The sequence below is a fragment of the Balaenoptera ricei genome, chromosome 13 (assembly GCF_028023285.1).
Source record: "Balaenoptera ricei isolate mBalRic1 chromosome 13, mBalRic1.hap2, whole genome shotgun sequence".
NCBI classification, from domain to species: domain Eukaryota; kingdom Metazoa; phylum Chordata; class Mammalia; order Artiodactyla; family Balaenopteridae; genus Balaenoptera; species Balaenoptera ricei.
The window spans coordinates 11,390,698-11,414,898 of NC_082651.1; the positions used below are offsets into that span (position 1 = coordinate 11,390,698).

Genomic DNA, 24,201 nt, shown 5'->3' on the forward strand with positions numbered 1-24,201 from the left:
AAATAACGTATAAGAACAGATCCAGATTGAGTACGAGTATAACTTCTACATATAGAACTGGCCTATATTTGGAAGTGGCAAATAAAGGGAATAAAGTGAAAGTGCAACTAACAGCTTCTACCATCTAGCAAAGAATATGTGACCGAGGAACTGAGAGTGATGAGGAGTTAATATATCTGAGGAACGTATGTGACCTGGTGAAGCATGTGCTGGACTTGAGGCCAAGAGACTTGCACTGAAATCTTGGATTCATCCATTCAGCAGATGCTGCTTGAGCATTATTGCACAGTGATTAGAGCACGGGCTCTGAGTTTTAAGTTCTGGTTCTATCTCCTTCTCATTGAGTGACCTTGGATAGGTTTCTTTTAATCTCTCCATTTCTCACTGGTAAAGTGGAGATAATAATAGAACCTGCCTCATAAGGTCATCATGAAGATGAGAGGAGTTACAAACTTGCAAAGTGTTTACAACAGTGTCTGCAGGCTTTCAATAAAAGTTGGTGATGATGATGATGATGATGATATATGTCAGGTTCCATGTCAGACACAGTAGGTACAGAGATAAACGAGACACAATTCCCTGTCCTCAAGGAGGACAATGAAACAATCTATCAGAGGGATAAGTACTATATAGTTCAACAGATACTGCAGTAGAGGTAAACACAGGATACTAAGGAAGCACACAAGAGGGACACCTAACCTCGACTGCATGGGTGGAGATGAGGAAAGGCTTAGAATTAGGTCTTGAGGGATGAGTTGGAATTAATCAGGTAAAAGGGGAGTAGAAAGGTAAGGAAGGGAGTGGAGAAAGGAGGCTCAAGATCAGGGAACCTCAAGTAGCTCACGAGTGGTAGGACGAGGCTTGGGAGAAATAAGCAAGAGATGAGATTGAAAAGAGGTGAGCAGAACGCAGCCCATGTGAGCTTTATCTCTAAAGGTACTCCCTAAAAATGAAGGAAGGGAAAGGCATGATCTGATCTGCACCTCAGGAAGATGATTAGGCTGCCACGTGGGGAAGAGATTGGAAGAAGGGCTAAAGGCAAAGATGGCTGTTAAAAGTGAGACATGAAACAGTTTAAACTAAGAATTAGGGATGAAGAGAAAGGTGTTTGGGAAAGATACTGAGGAGGGAAGAGAGGGGAGCTAAAATACTAGCTTGGATAAGTTGTTAAGTCTCCCTGAGCTTTATTTATTCATTCAACTTTCAGCATTTACTGGGCACCTACTGTGTGACAGACACTATGTGCTAGGGGTGTAACAATGAACAAAACAGAGGTCTTTGCTCTCCTAACGTTTACATTAGAGAAGCTTATCTTTAAAATGGGATAACAGGGGCTTCCCTGGTGGCGCAGTGGTTAAGAATCTTCCTGCCAACGCAGGGGACACGGGTTCGAGCCCTGGTCCGGGAAGATCCCACATGCCATGGAGCAACTAAGCCTGTGCGCCACAACTACTGAGCCTGTGCTCTAGAGCCTGTGAGCCACAACTACTGAAGCCCGTGCACCTAGAGCCTGTGCTCTGCAACAAGAGAAGCCACCGCAATGAGAAGGCCGCTCACCACAACTAGAGAAAGCCCGCACGCAGCAACGAAGACCCAACGCAGCCAAATAAATAAATGAAATAAATTTTAAAAAATAAAAAAATAAAATGGGATAACAATACTTTGATGCAAATGGACATTGCTAATCATAAACTAGCCAAATAGACCCAAATGGCTCTTCTTTATTATGCTAATACAGCAAATTTCAATTACTGATTTTTCAATGTTAAATTAACCTTGCATTCTAGAATAAAACCCACTTAGTCATGATGTACTGTCATTTTTATATGCCCTGGATTCTATTTGCTAACATTTTATATTGAGTTTGTACATTCATTCATGAAGGCCTTGTATTTTTCTTATAATACTCTTATCAGATTTTGATACTGAAGTTATCTAGCACTCAAAAAATGATTTGGGAAATGTTTTTCTATTCGCTAGAAAGATTTTATAATACTGGTATTATTTCTTACTTAAATGCAGAAATTTATCAGTGAAGCAACCTGAGGGTTTATTCTGTGGAAAGGTTTTAATTATATATTCAACTTCTTTAGTAGACATTTTTATTAAGATTTTCTATTCATCTTGTGTAAATTGAGTACATTTTATTTTCCAAGGAACTTATTTTATCTAAATTTTCAAATTTATTGGCATAAAGATGTTCATAGTATCTTCATAGTATCTTTTTAATTTCTGTAGACTCTGTAGTGATTAGTTTTCTTCCCTGTTTTATTGTTGTTGTTTTCCTTCTCTTTCTCTTTTCTTAATCAGTCTTGCTTGGAATTTACCCATTTAATTAACTTTTCCAAAGAACCAACTTTTGGTTTATTGATTTTATCTACTGTATGTCTGTTTATTATTCACTGTCTTCTGCTCTTTATTATTTCCTTACTTCTATTTTTCTTGGGTTTAATTTGTTATTCTTCTTCTGGCTTCTTAGGTTGGAAACTTCAGTAATTAATTTTCAACTTTTCTAAACTATGCATTTAAAGTCATAAATTTCCCTCTAAACACTGCTTTAGCTGCAGCCCACAGTTGTATTTTATTATCATTCAAAATATTTTAAGATTTCCATTGTAATATTCTCTTTGACCCTTAGGTTACACAGAAGTATGTGACTTAATTTGCAGACATTTGGAGATTTTTAGTTACTCTTCTGTCATTTGAGTTTTTTAAAAAATTGATATATAATTGACATATACCATTGTATTAGTTTTAGATTGTCACTGAGTTTTAATGTAATTCCAAGTCATCAGACTATACACTGCATGATTTCAATCCTTTGACATTTGTTGACAATTGCTTTATGGTCCATTATGATTCATTTTGGTTAACATTATACGTGCACTTGGAAGAGAGGTGTATTATCTAGTTGGACACAGCATTCTACAGATATATTTTTAATTGGGTAAAGGTGGTTAAGGTTTGTGGATTATATAGCTCTCCTTCAGTGCTAACAATTTTTACTTTATACGTTGTAAAGCTATGTTATTAGGTGTCTACACATTAGGGATAATTTTTTTCTATTGAATTGATCCTTTTATTATCATAAGATGTATTTATCTATTAAATTACTTTTGACCTTAAAGTCTTCTCCGCCTGACACTACTATAGCTGCATCACCTTTGTTCTGGTCAGGGTTAACATGGAATACCTTTTTCCAATCTTTTACTTGCAACCTACCTATGCTGTTTTAAATGGCCCCCATACTGCTGGAATGCTGTGTAGTGTTCCCAAGCACAAGAAGGCTGTGATGTGCCCTAATGGAGAAAATAAGTGTGTCAGATTTCTTCAGGCATGAATTATAGGGCTGTTGGCTGTGAGTTCAATGTTAATGAATCAGTAACATACATTAAATAAGGTATCTTTAAACAGAAACACACATGAAACAAGGACATGTATTACTCAGGTTTCAAAAACAGTTGTGACCAGAGCCTCACAGGAACCTAGCTGTGTATTTTCCCTAGAAGCCATGGTTTATTATTCACCTATTCAGTATTTGCAGCAACTTTATGGAACATAACCACTGCAGATAATGAGAATTGACGTTATATTATAAATTCTTAAATATATATTTTGCTTTACCCAATCAAGTGTTCTCTAAAGACATTTAGAAAAGAAGAAATAGGCTTTTCTATTTACCCACATACTGGTGCTCTTCATTCCTTCTTGCAAATCCAGGTTTCCTGTGGGATCATTTCCTTCTTGCCTAAAGGACTTCCTTTAGCAAATTTCTCAGCATTTGTTTGACAAATTTTCTCAGCTTTTGTTTGTCGGAAAATGTCTTTATTCTACTTTAGTTTCTGAAAGACGCTTTTGCTGTACACAGAATTCTGGGTTGATAAGATTTTTTTTTTCTTTCAACTCTTTTATGATGTCACTGCATTATCTTCTGACCTGTATTTTTTCTAACAAGATGTCAACTTTAACTTGAATTGTTGTTTGCCTGTACATATGTTTCTTTATTTCCTTTATTTTTAGTTTTCAGCAGTTTAACTCTGATGCACCTATGTGTAGGTTTCCTTATATTTATTGTTTGGGGTTGCCTGAGGTTCTAGGACCAGTGAATTGATAACTTTTTTAGATCTCAATTTAAAAACGTATTGAAATATTTCTTGTGCTCCACTCTCTCTCCTCTCCTTCTGGGACTTCAATTACACATATGCTATAACCTATGACCATGTCCCAAATCTTTCTTACATTTTGTTCTGTTCTTTTCATTCTTTTTTTCTTTTTGTGCATGAGTTTGAAAGTTTTTCATTGCTCAGTCTTTGGGTTCACTGATCTCTTCCTCTATTGTATACAGTCTTGTGTTAAACCATCCAATTTTTTTTTTCTTTTCATATATTGTGTTTTTTAGTTTCAGAATTTCCATTTTGGTTGGTATTAGTTTCCATTTCTCTGCTTAAGATTCCTCTCTAGTCAAGCAATCTGCCCATCTCTCTAAAATATTGAAAATTGTTGTTTTATAGCTCTGGTTTGCTAATTCTCACATCTGGGTCATCTAGATTTCCAATGATTATTTTTTCTCTTTATTATAAGACATTTTCACCTTTTTGAAGCTATATATTGAACCAGATTTAGAAAGTCCTCAGCCATTATTCCATCAGATATTATAATTTGCAGTTGTAGAATGTTCATTTGGTTATTTTCTATATTTTAATTCTCTTAAAATATGCCATGTTTTTTCCATTTCATCCATCTTTTCTTCTATTTTCTTCAACATATTAATCATATTATTCAGAAATCCTTGTCAGCTTACTCTACTATCTGGCTCAGATTTGGCTCTGCTTTTATTGACTTTCACTGCTTAATTATTATTTATTTTCCCTTACTTTTTTTTTGCATTTCTAGTCATTTTTTTAAAATTACTAGACATTGTGGATAATACCTTTAGAGACTTTGGATTATGTGGTCATCCTTTAAAGAGTGTTGAATTTTGTTCTGTTATACAGTTAAATGATCTTGTTCCCGTTAAGGTCTGATTTTAGGCTTTGTTGGAAAAGATTTACTTCAGTTTTGTCTGTATTCCAAGATCACAGTTCTTAATATTAGGGTGTTTTCCTTACTCCTAGGGCATGGGCCTTATGTGATCTCCAACTAAATGCCTGAAGCATTCACCAAGGTCTCTTTACTCCAGCTAGGTACAAACTCGAATATTTTTCCAGGATTCTGTGGCCTCCAGAATCTTTGAAGTTCTCAGTCTCCCAGCAGGCACTTTCTGCCGGGCCTTCTGGCATCATGCTCTGTGTAGCCCAGGAGTCCATTCGGATTTCTGGAGCTGTCTCTCTGCAACTCTCTTCTCTCTCTCCACTCTCTGCACAAGCGCCAGCAGCCTTAGCAAAAGTCCAGAACGTGACCTCTGCCTCCTCAGCCCGGCGAGGCTGCTGCTCCCTGTCTGGGATTCCGGCACCACCGCCCATAAACTAACTCTCAGGAAGAGGGTCTGGGTAAACGCAGGACTCAGCTCGTGCCTCCCTGTATTAACGATATCAGCCCTGCTTGGCTGATGTTCAATGAGTTCGAACAGCCATTTTGTATATTTTGTCCAGATTTTATGGTGTTTATGGTAGGAAGGGTAAGTCCAATACCAGCCACTTTTGTCATTCTCAGTACTGGAAATCAATGGAAATTCTAGAATCCTTGCATCTATATTCTTTAGCATTTTTTTCCCAGGATACAGTGTAAAAGTATGGGAACAGCATTTGAAGAGTCTAAATAGTTGATTTTTTTCCTTTTTTCTTCCTATGAACTGGGTTTGTTTATACTATCAAGTTTTCTTTCCATTTTACAAAGGCTATTATTAACATCCACTCCAGCAGGAAAAGAATGCATGTTTCTGCCTCCAATTTTTAAAGAATATTCATAAAAGGAGTAAATAAATATGCAAATAGACAATCCAAATAATTTTCTTTTTACACATCAACACTGACATTAAAGGCATGATCCTTATTTTCTTTTTTAAATTTTTTAATAAATTTATTTATTTATTTATTTTTGGCTACGTTGGGTCTTTGTTGCTGCACGTGGGCTTTCTCTAGTTGTGGCAAGCGGGGGCTACTCTTCGTTTCGGTGCACGGGCTTCTCATTGCAGTGGCTTCTCTTGTTGCGGAGCACGGGCTCTAGGCGTGCGGACTCAGTAGCTGTGGCTTGCGGGCTCCAGAGCACAGGCTCAGTAGTTGTGGCACACGGGCTCAGTTGCTCCGCAGCATGTGCGATCTTCCCAGACCAGGGCTCAAACCCTTGTCCCCTGCGTTGGCAGGCATATTCTTAACCACTGTGTCACCAGGGAAGCCCGTGATCCTTATTTTCTTTTTAAATTTATTTATTTAGTTTGTTTATTTTTGGCTGCACTGTGTCTTCGTGGCTGTGCGTGGGCTTTTTCTAGTTGTGGCGAGCGGGGGCTACTCTTGGTTGCAGTGTGTGGGCTTCTCATTGTGGTGGTTTCTCTTGTTGCGGAGCATGGGCTCTAGGCATGCGGGCTTCAGTAGTTGTGGCACGCGGGCTCAGTAGTTGTGGCTCGCGGGCTCTACAGCACAGGCTCAGTAGTTGTGGCGCACGGGCTCAGTTGCTCCGCGGCATGTGGGATCTTCCCGGATCAGGGCTCGAACCCGTGTCCCCTGCACTGGCAGGCGGATTCTTAACCACTGCACCACCAGGGAAGCCCGATCCTTATTTTCTAACATCTGTTTATTTAGCTTTTCCAATCTCTGTTTTGTTTCCCCAACTAGCTTATAAATTACCTGAGAGCAGAGATGATGGCTTCTACTTCTTTACGTCTCTCATGGGATCTCACACTTTCTACTATACACAGTAAATAAATGTTGACTGATTGTACTGTTACTGCCATTTGTTTTTATCTATATATGACTTTATTCTGAGTCAAACATTAAAACTGTTGGTGACATAATATCTGAAAGAAAGAAAGGAAGGAAGGGAGCATACTCAGTGACATTTTCTCTACTTATGGACACAGCAAGTTCCTGCAGTTGGTGGGTGAGCTTATCCAAAAGATTGTGTTCCTCCTCTTTCTTCTGATCGTAACTCCCAACAGGGGCAGGTTCATCAGCCTATGAGAGAATACAAGTCTATTTCACTAAAAAAATAAAAATAAAAATTTCAGTTTCCGATTACATTTATTTTAAAAGTAAAAAACTCCAGTAAGTGCTATAAGACAAAGCAAATATTGATATGAGACTATGCCTACCTTAGAGAAGTAAGTTTAAAAGAAATGTAGATTATTATGTTGGAATGCAAACCAAATGACAAAATAAAAGTATACCTCCTGTTTTTTTGTTTTGTTTTCTTGCTTGGTATTGCAGTCCCTCTATAGTCAGTAAGGGACAGGTTCCAGACAGAGGACTGGCCTTGGAGTCAAAAACACAAGTGCCAAGTCCAAGTTCTGCCACTTACTGGCAGTGAGACACTGGGAAAGCTGCTTCACCTTTGGAAGCCTCAGTTTCCTCATTTGTGAAACAGGAATGGTTAGGTTTTCAAATTTAGGGTCAGTCTGCCTCCGGAATTACAGTTTTGTGTCACTGGAGAAATGCAGAAGAGACACTCAGTGACCACTTGTCTCAGACGCAGTAGAGAAGATTCACATACAGGCAGGCAGATGACTTTCAAATGCCTTCCACCCTAAATGCTCTGTGAGTCTCTAGCCCAGACACCTAGCTGAAGCTCAGGCTCATATTAAAAGAGGAAATCCTGATGGGAACTGCCCAGAGTAAATTCTAGTTTGCCCTGTTTCTGCAGAGTCACCAATATCAGGGCTGCCATGTGATATAAGAAGTTTCTCTACCACTTACCCTCAGGGCCAGATTATGTACTCTCCCCACAAGGTAATTAAAATGAAAACAATTCTAAACTGTAAAACATAAAACTTACGCAATGCAAAAATAAAAATAGCTCCTTCCGGGTTTTTCCGAGTCCTCAATGCTGGGTGAGTTCATTAAAGCTGAACTTCTACCAGGATTTGGAGCCCTGGCTTTTCTGCTCCCAAGCACATTCAGTAAGCCCATCGGGCAGGTCAGCACTGACCACAGTTACACTTCATAACTTATGTGAACCCAGGAACTTACCCCCTCTAACGAGCTTCCACTTAACAAAATATTTGGGTAAAAATGGAATTTTTTTAACATGATTAACCATAATACTTACTTTGCTTAATTTTTGAAGAGTATTTTTATTTTCATCTATTGCCTGTTTTAATTGGATACATCTAAATTTTAAAAAAGAAAGAAACAAAATATTGATTTTTTTAATTGTCAGAACGAAAAGCTATTTTATAAAATCATACATAAGTCTTTAAGCAGGTAAGGCAAGTTCTATTGCATGAATGATGTTTAAAAATTCACATGTTAAATGCCTTTCCATCCATTAGCTTGGGTGATCCTCACAGTCAAGATCTCAGGTACGAGGTACGATAACCGGAACTCAGAAAACTTCAGCGACTCTGGGCTTCAGTTTCCTATCTCTAAAATAAGGAAAGCACTGGACTTTAAAAATGCTTCTCCAGCTCTAAAATTCCACAAACCTAGGATGCAACCAAGATGACAAAACTAATAATGATAATAACAGCTAAAATTTATTTTTTGCGCCACAAATACTGCTAAGCAGTTTACAAGCATCACCTCATTGGAGTCTCATAACAACCCTCACTCCAGTTGAAGAAAGTGAGGTTCTGAAAAGTGACCAGAGCTAGTCAGAGGGAGAGTAACCATGTGAAGGCAGAGTTTAGGATTCTACAGCTGGCCCCTCCCCCAACAGCACACTCCCCTTGTGAACATGGCCCATCCACATGGGTACCGTGTTTTAGATAGTTCATGGACGGCTCATATAATTTGGCTTAAGTCTTAAGACACCCAAATTAGAAGCATAAAAACGACCGAGTTTGGGGTTAGTGCAGGCAAACTATTATACATAGAATGGATAAACAACAAGGTCCTACAGCATAGCACAGGGAACTATATTCAGTATCCGGAGATAAACCGTAAAGGAAAAGGATATAAAAGAAGAATGTATATATAGGTATAACTGACTCACTTCGCTGTACAGCAGAAATTAACACAACACTGTAACTCAACTATACTTCAGTTTAAAAAAAAGAGAGAGAAAAAAATGCCTGAAAGCGGGCTACAGCTAGTTATGAGTTCTCAAAAATCAAATGTTTTCTCCACCAATAACCTGAAAAAGTCATTATTTTTTATGCTGAGTTATTTTTTTTTTCTTCCAGAGACTCATAAAATGAAATAAGCAGGGAAAAAGGGGGACAAAAATCCTATGTGAAAGAGGCAGAAAAGAGAAGTAGAAACATCAACCTGCAGCTGACCCTGCTAGGTGCCTGCCCCACAGCCCTTCTGCCACCCTCCTCCACGCTGGCGTGCTTGACCTCCCGCTGACACGCAAGTGTTCAGCCTCCACTGCAGGTAGGGTGCGTGTATGGCCCAGCGCTGGCCAATGATACACAAAAGAAATGTGTTGGGCAGCTCCTCCCATTTTATTCTCCCTGATGGAGCAGGTAAAGAACCATCATCCTTTCTGCTTTTAGGTAATGATGACTGGGGACTTTGTAATGGTATGCAGGGCTGTCACCGACAAGCTGAAGATGACAGAGCAAAATGACAGGAAGGGCTGGTCCTTGAGACCTATACACACAACAGTAGAAGAACCCATGGCAACTCTCTAGAATAATCAACTTAGTCCCTCATTCTTAAAAAAAATAATCAACTTAGTCCCTCATTCTTGAAAGATAATCCAAGGACCATTGGGCATAATGAAGAAAACTAGCAACATGGAAGATAAAATTTAAGACTAACCAAAAGTAAACAAATTAAAAAAATCTGAGCCCCGAGGAACCAAAGACAACTCAGAGAACAGAAAAGAACTTAAAAAAAAACAACAACAACTCCCAATCATGGAAGTATTAATGAGATAACCTAAAAACAGGAACACAATGCTAGAAAAAAGAAAAATTAAAGAACAAGGAAGAACACTTGTAAATTAACAATACAGCTGCTGAAATAAAACATCCACGGAAAAGTTAAAAGAAAAAGTTGGCTGCTCTCGCCTTCTGAGATGGCCCACACTCTGTGGAGCGTGTTTCTCTCTAACTAAATCCACTCCTTACCCATCACTTTGTCTCTCACCGAATTCTTTCTGCGATGAGACATCAAGAACCTGAGCTTCATTAAGTCCTGAGACCAGGTGTGTGATCTCAGTTAAAAGACCGTGGGTTCAAGTCCCAATCTGGGTTTTGGCTGGGTCTGAGACCCGGCCCATGGGTTCAAATCCCAATCTGAGTTGCACGGTTTCAGAAGGTTTGAGGAAAAGGAACACTGAGAAAGGCTTGTGCAAGGTCAGGATTGGCTAAGATAAGACTGAATTTAGGGACTTCCCTGGTGGTCCAGTGGTTAGAACGCCACGCTTCTACTGCAGGGGGCACAGGTTCGATCCCTGGTCAGGGAATTAAGATCCCGCAAGCCAAAAAAAAAGTGTCAAGAGAACCTCTCAGGCATAAACAAAAAAACAAAGAAACAAAAACTAGTGGGGAGAGACCGAGAGACAAGAGTTTTCAAACTGAAAAGACCCCTTGAGTGTTGAGAAGAATTAAAACAACACCTAAATACACGGTGATGAAATTTCAAAACACCAAGGCTGAGGAGAAAAGCCTCAAACAGAGATCAATTACAAAGGAATGACCATGAAACTTGTCAGCATCACTGGGTGTAAAGGAACCAGACAATGTCTTCAAAGGTTTAAGTAGAAAAATTTTTTACTCCATATCTACCCAATTATTAATCAAACATAAGGGCTGAATGTTGTTTTCAGACATGCAAGTATCAATGTGTATTTTAAAATGATTGTGAGGGGATCTTTTTTTTTTTTTTATTAATTAACTTATTTATTTATTTTATTTATGGCTGTGTTGGGTCTTCGTTTCTGTGCGAGGGCTTTCTCTAGTTGTGGCAAGCGGGGGCCACTCTTCATCGCGGTGCACGGGCCTCTCACTTTCGTGGCCTCTCCCGCTACGGAGCACAGGCTCAAGACGTGCAGGCTCAGTAATTGTGGCTCACGGGCCCAGCTGCTCCGCGGCATGTGGGATCTTCCCAGACCAGAGCTCGAACCCGTGTCCCCTGCATTAGCAGGCAGATTCTCAACCACTGCACCACCAGGGAAGCCCTGAGGGGATCTTTTTATACACAGAGAAGACTATTACTTGGGTTTAAAAATAATTATTAGCTTATTAAAATAAAATTTAAAAATCTAGTTTTCCCTGGGACTTCAATTCAGCATATAACTCTTATTCTATTTTAAAATCTAGTAAAGCAAGTACAATAACCTTCCCTTTTTCTTTCATTATTGTTTGATTAATTCAACTTGAGCTAAATTCCTCAAATAATCAATCCTACTAATGAAGGTAGTTAATTAAATTCCCACATCTTAAAATTTTATTTTGCTTTTAAGCACTCTGAATGCCTGACTTAAGTAAAATTTTTTCAAATGTTCTAATGAATCATTTAAACTAGTAGCACAAATCTCACATGCAATTGAATGTTATAAATTCTTTAAATACCCAAAATATACAGATTATTTTAATGATGTCCTAAACTTAATACAAAAGTAATAATAGTCTAATTTGATTTAGTTCATCATGTCTATGTAATTTTAAACTCTAGTTAATTTTAAACTCTCCCAAGGATTAAAAAGAAAATTCAAAACAAAACAAAAAACAATCATCCATCATGAGAACAGTTTTCCCATCTCAAGTGAGCTAAGGTCACCACCCCAAACAAGGCAGAATTGCTAATAGACAGAGACTTCTGACAGGTCACAGGATCTGGGGCTACATAGGCCAAGGACTTACCATAATTTGGCCTAAGCCACTGATGTTCACTCTTGAGCTGTTTTTATAGTTGCTGTCACAACAGCAAGTCCATAACCTTCAGGCTTAGGTTGGTTGCTCTTAGATCCAAGTTATACCATGACATAATTCTTGCATTTGACTCAAATGGACCAAAGGCTGCAACTCCACTGAGATTGTAGTGAAGTTCCTTCTCTTGCTTAACTAAATTCTGCATTTCTTGGACAAGTAAGTTTCTAGAAACATACAGCCCACCAAAACTGAATCAAAAAGAGCTAGATAATTTGAACAGACCAATCACTAGAAGTGAAATAGAATCTATAATTTTAAAAACTCCCTGCAAACAAAAGTCCAGGACCAAATGGCTTCACTGGGGAGTTCTACCAAGCATACAAAAAAAGAACTATACTGGGGCTTCCCTGGTGGCTCAGTGGTTGAGAATCTGCCTGCCAATGCAGGGGACACGGGTTCGAGCCCTGGTCTGGGAAAATCCCACATGCCGCGGAGCAACAAGGCCCGTGAGCCACAACTACTGAGCCTGCGCGTCTGAAGCCTGTGCTCCGCAACAAGAGAGGCCGCGATAGTGAGAGGCCCGCGCACCGCGATGAAGAGTGGCCCCCGCTCGCCGCAACTGGAGAAAGCCCTCGCACAGAAACGAAGACCCAACACAGCCAAAAATAAATAAAATAAAATAAATTAATTTAAAAAAATACCTAGCTCCATCATTAAAAAAAAAAAAAAAAAGAACTATACTGATCCTTCTCAAACTCTTCCAAAAGATTGAAAAGGAGGGAACACTCCCAAAGTCATTCTATGAAACCACCATCACCCTGATACCAAAATGAGACAAAGACAACACCAAAAAAGAAAATTACTGGCCAATATCTTTGATGAATATAGATACAAAAGTTCTTAACAAAATATTAGCAAACTGAATCCAACAACACATAAAGAAGATCATACACCACGATCAAGTTGTCAGGGTCACACAGATGGTTCAACATATGCAAATCAATGTGATACACCACAACAACAAAAGAAAAGACAAAAACCACATGATCATCTCAATCGATGCAGAAAAAGCATTTGATAAAATTCAACATTCATTCATGATAAAAACTCTTACCAAGGAACTTCCCTGGCGGTACAGTGGTTAAGAATCTGCCTGCCAATGCAGGGGACATGGGTTCGATCCCTGGTCTAGGAAGATCCCACATGCCGTGGAGCAACTAAGCCCGTGCGCCACAACTACTGAGCCTGCACTCTAGAGCCCGTGAGCCACAACTACTGAGCCCACGTGCCACAACTACTGAAGCCCATGCACCTAGAGCCCAAGCTCTGCAACGAGAAGCTACTGTGATGAGAAGCCTGCGCATCGCAACAAAGAGTAGCCCCCGCTCACCACAACTAGAGAAAGCCCACGCGCACCAACGAAGACCCAACAACGAAGACCCAATGCAGCCAAAAATAAATAAATAAATTTATTTTTTTTTAAAATCACATCAAAAAAATAATAAAATACTTAGGAATAAACCTGAGTAAGGAGGTGAAAGACTTATGCTGAGAACTATAAAACACTGATAAAGGAAACTGAAGATGATTCAAAGCAATAGAAAGAATTAATATTATTAATTGGACTGGAAGAATTAATATTGGATTAATTGGATTGGAAGAATACTATTAAAATGACCATACTACCCAAAGCAATCTACAGATTTAATGAAATTCCTATGAAATTACCCATGACGTTGTTCACAGAACTAGAACAAGTAATCCTAAAATGTATATGGAACCATAAAAGACCCAGAATTGCCAAAGCAATCCTGAGGAAAAAGAACAAAGCAGGAAGCTTAACCCTCCCAGACTTCAGACTACAAAGCTACAGTAATCAAAACAGCATGGTACTGGCACAAAAACAGACATATGGGTCAATGGAACAGAATAGAGAGCCCAGAAATAAACCCACACACCTACGGTCAATTAATCTTCAACGAAGGAGGCAAGAATATACAATGGAGAAAAGACAGTCTCTTCAGCAAGTGGTATTGGGAAAGCTGGACAGCTGCATGTAAATCAATGAAGTTAGAACATACACTCACAATGTACACAAAAATAAACTCAAAATGGCTTAAAGACTTAAATATAAGACATAGAACCACAAAACTCCTGGAAGAGAACATAGGCAAAACATTCTCTGACATAAATTGTAGCAATGTTTTCTTAAGTCAGTCTCCCAAGGCAATAGAAATAAAAGCAAAAATAAACAAATGGGACCTAATCAAACTTACAAGCTTTTCCACAGAAAAGGAAACCATAAACAAAACAAAAAGACAACCTATGGACTGGGAGAAAATATTTGCAAATGATGCAACCAACAAGGGCTTAATTTCCAAAATACACATACAGCTCATACAACTCAGTAACAAAAAAACAAACAACCCAATCAAAAAATGGGCAGAAGACCTAAATAGACATTTTTCCAAAGAAGATATACAGATATACAGATGGCCAATAGGCACATGAACAGATGTTCAAAATCACTAATTATTAGAGAAATGCAAATCAAAACTACACTTACCTTACACTTACTTACACCACCTTACACTGGTCAGAATGGCCATTATTAAAAAGTCTACAAAAAAAACAAATGCTGGAGAGGGTATGGAGAAAAGGGAACCCTCTTACACTGTTGGTGGGAATGTAAATTGGTGCAGCCACTATGGAAAACAGTATGGACGTTCCTCAAAAAAATAAAAATAAAGCTGCCCTATGATCCAGTAATCCCACTCCTGGGCAGATATCCAGACAAAACGCTAATTCGAAAAGATACGATGTGCATCCCTCTGTTCACAGCAGCACTATTTACAATAGCCAAGACATGGAAGCAACCTAAATGTCCATCAACAGATGAATGGATACAGAAGACGTTTTATATATATATATGTATATACACACACATGAACACACACACACACAGTGGAACACTACTCAGCCACAAAAAAGAATGAAATACTGCCATTTGCAGCAACAAGGATGAACCTAGAGATTATCATATTAAGTAAGTCAGAAAGAGAAAGACAAATACCATATGATAACACTTATATGTGGAATCTAAAATATGACACAAATGAACTTATCAATGAAACAGAAACTGACTCACAGACATAGAGAACAGACTTGTGGTTGCCAAGGGAGGGGTGGGGTGTGGGGAAGGGAAGGATTGGGAGTTTAGGTTTAGCAGATGTAAACTATTATATATAGAATGGATAAACAACAAGGTCCTACTGCATAGCACAGGGAACTATATTCAATATCCTGTGATAAACCATGATGGAAAGAATGTGAAAAAGAACATATATATATATACACACATATACATATATATGTATAACTGAACCACTTTGCTGTACACCAGAAACTAACACAACATTGTAAGTCAACTATACTTGAATTTAATTAATTAATTAAATATATCTATAAATTCTGCATTTATCTCAAAACATTTTTATTGCCTTCCCACTTTAATGTCTTATAGCTAAGTAATGTTAGACATATTAACTAACCACTGTGAACCTTAATTTTCTCATCTATATTAATGAGTATCTCACAATGTTATTGTAAAAATTAATTAAGAAAAAGTTTTTAGAGCGTGGACCACACTGCTTGGTACATACAGAGTACAAAATAAATGTAAGCTGCCCCTTTTTAACATTTGTAATTCTCTATTTAATCTTATCATTCCAACATTTAGACTAGGCAGACATAGATAATTGTAAGAAATATTGTAAAATACATTTTGGAAAATTTCATTCATTGTTACCTCAATATTATTTCCCATTATTATTTTGTCTTTTTAGAAATGTTATTAATTAAAAAAAGAAATAATGCCTCAATTTCTATGCTGTAAATACTGCTCACTGAAATGTAAGTACAGTCCCTACAAAGCTAACATAATTTCATATGCTTTACCTTTGGTAAATATCTCGCCTTTTACTGGCTTCTAGAGCTCCTTTCAATCGACTCTCAGAAAGCAAATCATCAACCTACAATAAATGGAGACTGTTTAAAATATCATATTGTTAAGTACCATATAACCTTAGGAAATAAAATTTTAATTCTTTTTTCCCAATATTTTATAATGAATACTTTTAAATATACAATAAAGTTGAAAGAACTTTATGGTGAACATCCAAATACCCACCACCTAGATTCTACCATTAACATTTTACTATACTTTTATGACCCATCTATTCATCAATTCATCTTATTTTTTATGTATTTCAAAGTAAACTACAATCATCAATATATTTCCCCTTAATACACCATGGGTATCATTAACTAGAGTTCAATATTTGGTGTAAAATTTACATACAAATGAAATGCACAAATCTTAAGTATACATTTACTGAGTTTTGGCAAATGCATACATCCATGTAATCCAAACCCCTATCAACGTACAGAAAATTACCATTACTCCAGAAAGTATGTACTCGTTTGTGTAATCATTTCACAAGAATGTTTTTGAGATACTTCCATATTGTTGTGTGTATCACTAGTTTATTCCTTCTTATTGCTGAGTAGTATTCATTATATGAATAAACCACAAATTTTTTAATCCTCATTCTTATATCTTACATTGTGACTTAGTCATTTCCAAACACTACATGTAACTTTGCCAACATACCCACAAAAGAGGCACATACATCTTTTGCATTCTATAGATGTGGAGAAGATAAAGTGGATGAAAAAAGAGAAATAAAAATTCTCTACTCTTGCCATTTTGCATCTGTCTGTTATTCACAAAATTCACACACATGGTGACAGAGTTGGTCATCACAGGCATGACCCAGATGGGCTCTTGATCACTTGTCCCATGGATACCAAGTTGGAAATCTGTTCCATTTTTTGCTTCAGGTGTCTTCTGTGAGGCCAGGGAAGAATGAGCTCACACTACCTACAGAGTCCTTCACAGACATGCAGGGTATCAAAAGGCTCCGGAGCCAATTTGTCTCCAACTTGAATAATCCTGGCAATAGTCTGCTTTGTTATATCTTTGTAATAATAATAATTTTTTTAGTTTACTTCTACAACATTTCCTGGTTCTCTCAATGTCCCACTAAATTTAAAGTTAAATACAAAACCATATTAAGCATCTGGCCAAAGCTTAGCTTAAGTCAATGTCTCATCAAGTTTTATTTTTATTTCTACCAGAAGAGTATTCTGTTTTGTTGTACCACTATAATTCCAATAGAGTCCATTAAGAAACATTTATCCATCCCGTCTTTTGTACTTTTTAAGTGAAAGTCCAAAAGTGGATAAAATATGAGCATTCAGTACATCTCTTACCTGCTAAAGTTTATAAAATAATTCTATTTAGTGGAAACAATATTTGGTAATAGATCAAATGAAAAATAAAAAGTAAAATTAGCAAAATGAAATAGGAATTTCAGAAAATAAATTAACAACCCATTAATTACTACTTACTTTTTTCTTAAAATAATTTTTTTTCTTGGCCATGCCACGCGGCCTGTGGGATCCTAGTTCCCCGACCAGGGATTGAACCAGGACCCTCAGCAGTGAAAGTGTGGCGTCCCAACCACTGGACCACCAAGGAATTCCCTTTCTTAATTTTTTTTTTAAAGATTTTTTTTAAACTGTGGTCCATTTTTAAAGTCTCTATTGAATTTGTTACAATATTGCTTCTGTTTTATGTTCTGTTTTTTTGGCCCCCAAGCATGTGGGATCTTAGCTCCCCGACCAGGGGTTGAACCCACACCCCCTGCACCGGAAGGCGAAGTCTTAACCAATGGACCGCCAGGGAAGTCTCCCCGCCCCAACCCAAAATTATGAAAATATCAAACAGTATGAAGCGAAACATAATAGTCATTAGCATTCTGCCACATAGAGTTACCATGCTGGCATGTTTCCTTCCATCTTTTTTTCTATGTATATTACATATAAAATTTTTAAATTGAAATACTGTATATTCAATTTTATATTCTTTTTATAACTTGACATTTTATCACAGATATTTTCCCTAACATGTTAAAATGTCCTTAAAATTTTAATCTCAGTATTATATCCCAACATAAGTTATTTATCCATTCCCCTACTACTGATCATTTAAGTTGCATCCAGCCTTTTGTATTATAAGTAATACTATGATGAATACCTCCATACCTCAACCTGTGTCTCAATTTTTTATTATTGTGTACGGTAAATTCCTGGAAATGTAATTCCCAGCTTAGGAGCATGAATACTTGCTACATCTTGTCAAACCGCTTTCCAGAAATGCTGTGCCTTATACCCTGCAGCAGTGTAAGTGCCTGTTTCATCACAGCCTCCCCAATACCGGGTATTGTGATATTTTAAGTGTTTGTGATCTCTTACTTCCTTTGCAATTACTTGATTATCTTTTAAGTTAACTTTTCTCATATTTGTGTGTTACTAGTATTTCTCCTTTAGTTCAAGTCCTTTGCTCATTTGTCAGGTCTTATTTTTCTTATATATTAGGACTATTCCTTGACACCTATTTCGCTTGGATTCATGTGAAGCAAAAACACTCAATAGCTCCACTGGATGAGGGATAAAGGAAAGGGGGCATGGAGAGTGGAGGAGAGTGATGTTGGGCGCAGAGGTGGTTGGAATAATTATTGTTAAAAGTTTAGATTTGGAGGTGAGATGGGTTAAGGGAGTTGTTAGGTTGGAGATGCAGACGTTAGGGTGAGGTGCGGGGGAGGGCAGCATTTAGTCGATGGTCCCGATTTTCTAGCCTCCCCGGGGTTGGGCTGGGAGTGTGAAGGATTAGAATCAGTTTGGTGCTGGGATCAGTTTGATGCTGGGGGTGGGGCAGGTTACAACTTGGAAAGGGAAGTGGGTTGGGTAGGCTCCCAGGGTTAGGGTGCGCCCCAGAGCTCGCCCGCCGCCAGATCCCAGGTTCCCCACTGGACAGCCAGATGATACCTGCTGCTTCAGCTCCTGATTGCGACGCTGCAGGGACTGGAGGGGATCGCGCTCTCGCCTCGCCAGCATCTCCTTCGCCTCGGCGCGGAGCTCACGCCGGTCGCCAGGGAAACCAAGACGGCGGCACCGGAAGGTGACGCCATCACCGCGCGCCCGCCTCCCAGCCCGACTGGCTGGTGCGGGAAGAGTGTGGGGATGATTCTCCCTCGAGGATGCCGCTCCGCCAGCCCGCAGGTCCTGAGCTCACTGCCCAGCTACTCACCCTTTTCTCGCCAGTCCCAAAGGATTGGGGTGGAGATGAGGGAGAATGCCCCGCGGCGTCCGAAACTACAAGTCCCATAATACTCAGTACTACCACGACGTTCCTCCTGGGGCACTTGGTGTTTTGGCACTTGTTTTCTGACACCAGTTTTTCTAAACTAATCTTAAGATACAATTTAAGCATCTCAATGTCTTAAATTAACTGCAAGGATAGCTTTCCTATATGGCCTTAATGGGATACGTGGTTCTGGCTTATACTCTCACTTCAAAAAGGCAGTTCTTAATTCTTTGCCGCTTGGGATACTGCTGAAGTATCACTTCATTGTACTTTTGCACATTGTCCATCCTGAGTTCTGGGAGGTTGGTGACTCTGTTCCACAGCAATTTCGTGAGCACCTAATTATGAGCTCCACTCTACATCTCTCAGGGAGGTTGTAATAACATTTCCCCAAGTGGGACTCAGTCCTATAAATCCAATTCCCAAACTCTTTCCACTACACCGAATAAGAATGACGACCTGAGCTCACTTTTCAAGAGATGAACCACACTGATGTGTTCTTCAGTACAACACACAAGGTAATTCCACAGGCCCAACTGCCATGCTATTTGCGATACTTTTTTCTTCAATAGAGAGAAGTGACAAGCGCCCATCGCACTGAATTTTCACGCTGAACACACCCCCATGTAACATAACCCAGATTTGGATACAGAATGTGACCAGCACCCTAGTAGTCTTCCCCTCCTCTAGTCCCTGCCCACCTCCACCCCCTACACCAAAAGTAAACACTATCCCAATCTCTAACTGTAAAAATCTGTCTTGCCTCTTTTTGAACTGAATAATGGAATCACGCCGTGTACTGGCATCTTGTCAGGCTTCTTTCATTCAACCTGTTTGTGCAATGAATCTATATCATCGTGTGGGTTGTAGTTTGTTCATTCTCATTGCTCTCTGACGTTTCATTGTATGACATACTCTAATATACTCATCCATTCTACTCTTTTTTGTATCTCATGTCTTTACTTTGAATTAATTTCTCCATCATGGCTCATGATACTTAAAAGTTCACTTAAACAGCCATAGTTTTTCCATTGAAAATCTAACAACAAATGAGTAAGTAGTAAGTGCTATAAAGTATTTTTAGATGGATTAATAAATCGGTACTTCTAAGTGATCTTGTTAGAGGTAAGCAAAAAGAAAAAAACTGCACTAAAGACAACCCGTCATTTATGGAATTCTTATTTATTTTACATATGTCTATAAAAAATTTTTTTTTTAAATCTACCTGCTTTATAGGGATTTCCATATTTTAAATGGAAAAGTTACAGGGTCATGAAGATGGTACAATTCTATGTTGGTAAAAATAAACAAAATAAACCCCCTACACGTGTATGTATGTATGAGGAAGGGTGCAAAAAAGGTTTACTACTCTTGTTCATCTCGGGTGGAAAGATGCTTTGATTTTATACATTTCTGTACACTATTCAGTGTGAGCAGCATTTATTCCTTATGATTCCCACATCAGTATCATCAATATCACCTGGGTGACTGTTAGAAATGCACATTCTCAGGCCTCACCATAGACCTACAGGATCAGAATCTAAACTTTAACAATACCCCAGTGTTTCATGTGCACATTCAAGTTTGAGAAATACCACTTAGGTATTCACGATGCTGTAAGGAACGAGATTACTCAGCTAGCTGCCTTCTTTTTCGTTAACTTACATTTCTTTTGACTTGTAATGCTCAGTATAGTCACTTTAGCACTAGTCACTGCTTCTGTCGTCATCCCTTGATGCCATTACGAAAATCAGAGTAACCTACAAGACCGTTTTGAAGTGAGGTAGCCGAAACCAAAGCAAACCATGGCCATTGTTTCTCCCGAGAACAAGTTATTTCATAAAACTCGTTATGATTTTCTTCCATCAGTGTGTTACAATGTATATCAACTTTGTACTGCTGTCTCACAGGAGATACTGAAAAAGAATTTAACAGCTTCGTAGAGACTCATAGTGTAGAACTAGTGGTTAACATGGAAAATGCAACATCTCCATGTAAGGCAATAGTTTCAGTGAAAAAACCAAACACATTTAAGTAGGGCAAGGGGTAGACAGCTAGAGGAGAAACAGTGAGAGGCAATGTCATCTGGGGGAACTGTCCACCACAGGGCTGGGGACACATGGGCACAGTGTAAAGAGGCAGTAGGCAGAAAATGAGGGGCAGACTGAGTGGTGTAGGGTGGCTGAAAACCGCATCAGGACTAGACAGGCCTCGGGGGTGAACAGCACAGGCCCAGAGGGGCAGGATGACAGAACACTGGGGTGAGACAGGAGAGGGAGACGAGTGTGTCCGGGTGCTGCACGTAAGTAATGGGAAAGGAGTCACACTGGAAAGACCAGGTCCACCAGGAACGTGGCACAAGAACAGGCGCATACAGGCAGAACTGGTCATCACCTAGACGCTTAACCAGGCACATACCAACAGTCTGCAGGCACCATGGATGTGCCATAAGAAAACTACCTTGTCTCAAAGAGCCTCAACTCTTTGACCCTCAGTGATGAATGGTGACTCAGATACTTCAGCCACCTGCATCCCAGATGGAATGCAGCTCTAAGAACCAACATTTCAGTCCTTAAGTACTGCATTCACAGAATGAAAATAAAGTTGGAAGTAATAAAGCATAATGGCCCTACTAAAATGGAAAAAAAAAAAAAAAGCTTTCTGTGGAAACAACTTTCCTAAATATTCTTGTGTTAATACAGAGCTGATCCTAAGTTTACTGAGAAACAAAATTAATCTTTATAGGAATGAGCAAGGGCAGTGTTCTAGAAAAAACCTCTTGAAAATCAAAAATAACCTGGGACTTGGTCACTCACTCTCAATTTTCAGACACAGTTATCCCTTGGTATCATCGGAGGATATCATCCTGGAACCCCAGAGGCTGCCACGGATACCAAAATCCAAGGATGCTCAAGTGCCATAGTTGGCCCTTCCTATCCATGTTTCCGCATGCGCAGACTCAACCAGCCATGGATAGTAAGTGGACAGTGGTCCACTTACCTATAGATTTATTGAAAAAAATCTACATGTAAGTGAACCTGTGCAATTCAAACCCATGTTGTTCAAGGGTCAACTGTAGTTGGGATTTATCACTAAGCTCTATTCAATGAGGTTTCTCCTTCACATGTATACTCCATAATGACACAAATGAAGTTTTTGTCAATAAAAACTTATACTTTGTGCTTGGAGTATGTTGTCAGCCTCAGATGTGTAAAGGTCTTACATACATTACCCTTACCTCAGTTATTTTTACATAGCCGTTTGCTTTCCAGAATAGGTCCAGCAACACTGCTAACCAAAGGGAATCATAATGGTTCCTAGACCAACGCTGCTTTGCAATTGTACCAAGGAACTAGCATAGGTTCTTTAGAAAACAAGATATCTGACCAAAAACAGTAATTATAAGTTTTGAGGATCCAAATCTCTTAATGCAGTAAGCTGCATGGGAGGCAAGATACTCCTTTTCCTTTTAATAAAAGGTTCAAATATGTTTAATTCTTTTTATTTTAAAAATAAAATTGATTCATAAAGTGCAAGGAGAAACTATTTCTGTCCAGTTCTCTATATCCATCTTCAACAAGCTGTTGGAAACAGAAAAGAGAAATAAAAATTAGAAATGCATAATGGTTAACTTCAAATTATTCTATTGTTTAGTTAAACCATGAACAACAAGATCTGGTGTTACAGATAAGAAAACTGAGACCCTGTAAATTTGCAGAGCTCTGATGAAAAAGCCAGGACTAGACTCAAGGCTCCTGACTTTCAAGCCATTGCCAGCCTGCCAAGGACCTAAGAATTTAGACTGGAGATGACAAAACATGAATGCAAAGATGTACTATGGTGCTACCAAGGATATTTTTAAAAATAAGCTGATGTGCGGAGGGGGGAAGGGTGTGGTAGGAACACCTCCACGCTCCTTTTTTTCATTTTCTATTTTTTCCAGTATTTTCCATTTCGAAGTTGAATGTTGCCAAGGTGCAACGACTTTGCACGTGGTTAAGACAGTCCCGTTAAACACACGCAATGAACTAAACTACGACACCAAAATGTGAGTTATTAGGGAAAACAGAACTTCCTCCTCTTTCTGGTGCCTGGGGGGACAAGTCACCTCCTGTGGGCTCTCCAAAGACCCTCCTGTCCCAAGATATCCGTCCGTCCCCGAAGTCTCCCCTTAGAGCGGCGCTGTAAGTACTGCTCACCGACTCCGGCAAGAGCCCGGCACTGCGGGCGGAGAGAGTGAGGCGAGCCTGGCTTCGGCTGGAGCCCCGCGCCGGAGAGGCGAGGTGGCCTCAAGGTGGCCGCGCGGTGGCCGGCGGGGACCGACAGCGCGGGGATCTCAGGCCAGGTCCAGCTTCTTCTGCGTCGCCGCCAGCTTATCTTGCAGCCTCTTCTTTCTCCAGTCCAGGTAGCGCCGCCGCAGCCGGTGTGCCTGCCAGCCCACGAGCACTCCGGAGGCGAAGGCCACCAGCACGGACAGCTGCAACGTCCTCTCGGACACGTTCGCCATCGCGGCTCCCAGGCTTGCAGCGCGGCCTACGGCGCGGCGGCCGGGTCAAAAGGCGCAGCGCGTTTCGGGGCGGGGCGCGGGCCGTGCGTGCCCGGTGCGTCCTGCCGCGCAGCTCTTGCAATTTACAGACTCGTCGATCTCGCCTGCTGCTGAAGACTTGCCCCGCCCTTGGATGACCCCACAGTTCCCTCCTCTGAACCCCTGCCATACTTATTGTTTGGCATTCATCAGACGTTGCCTTGATTTATTATTATTAGCTAACTATGGTGGTGCGTCTTTCCAACCTCATGGTCAGCTCAGCCTCTTTATATTTTCTCTCAGCAGTAGAATGCGACCCAAATATGTGACTTTAAATTTTATGGGAACCCATTAAAAAAAATGCAAACAGTTGAAATTATTGTTAATAACGTATTTTACTTAGACTAATATACATAAAGGATGTTATCTTTTCAACATGTAATCAGAAAAGCTATTAATGAGATCTTTTATTCTTTTTTTATACTAAGACTT

At 39.4% G+C, this 24,201-nt stretch overlaps 2 protein-coding genes across 8 annotated transcripts in view; both read right to left on the minus strand.

Moving 5' to 3' along the window:
* Positions 1–18,981, minus strand: part of NPHP1 (nephrocystin 1) — a 60,241-nt gene extending 41,260 nt beyond the window's left edge. For 6 of the 7 annotated variants that reach the window (XR_009506401.1, XM_059942417.1, XM_059942420.1 and 3 more), the window contains exons 1-4: positions 18,866–18,981; positions 15,872–15,945; positions 8,200–8,260; positions 6,985–7,109 (exon numbers count right to left, since the gene is read on the minus strand). Coding sequence is in view for 6 of the 7 variants with exons in the window: in XM_059942417.1 (XP_059798400.1) it covers positions 6,985–7,109; positions 8,200–8,260; positions 15,872–15,945; positions 18,866–18,934 (329 nt within the window). In the remaining variant the exon portion in view is untranslated. Of the gene's footprint in view, positions 1–6,984; positions 7,110–8,199; positions 8,261–8,396; positions 8,516–15,871; positions 15,962–18,865 lie in introns of all 7 variants that reach the window. The other variant, XM_059942419.1, reaches the window with a different exon arrangement.
* Positions 18,982–22,670: 3,689 nt separating this feature from the next.
* On the minus strand, positions 22,671–23,758 carry MTLN (mitoregulin). The gene is made up of 2 exons (XM_059942774.1): positions 23,384–23,758; positions 22,671–22,765 (listed from the first exon to the last, which is right to left on the minus strand). Exon 1 carries the CDS (start codon positions 23,689–23,691, stop codon positions 23,521–23,523), a length of 171 nt encoding a protein of 56 aa, XP_059798757.1. The 5' UTR covers positions 23,692–23,758; the 3' UTR covers positions 22,671–22,765; positions 23,384–23,520.
* Between the last annotated feature and the right edge of the window lie 443 nt (positions 23,759–24,201).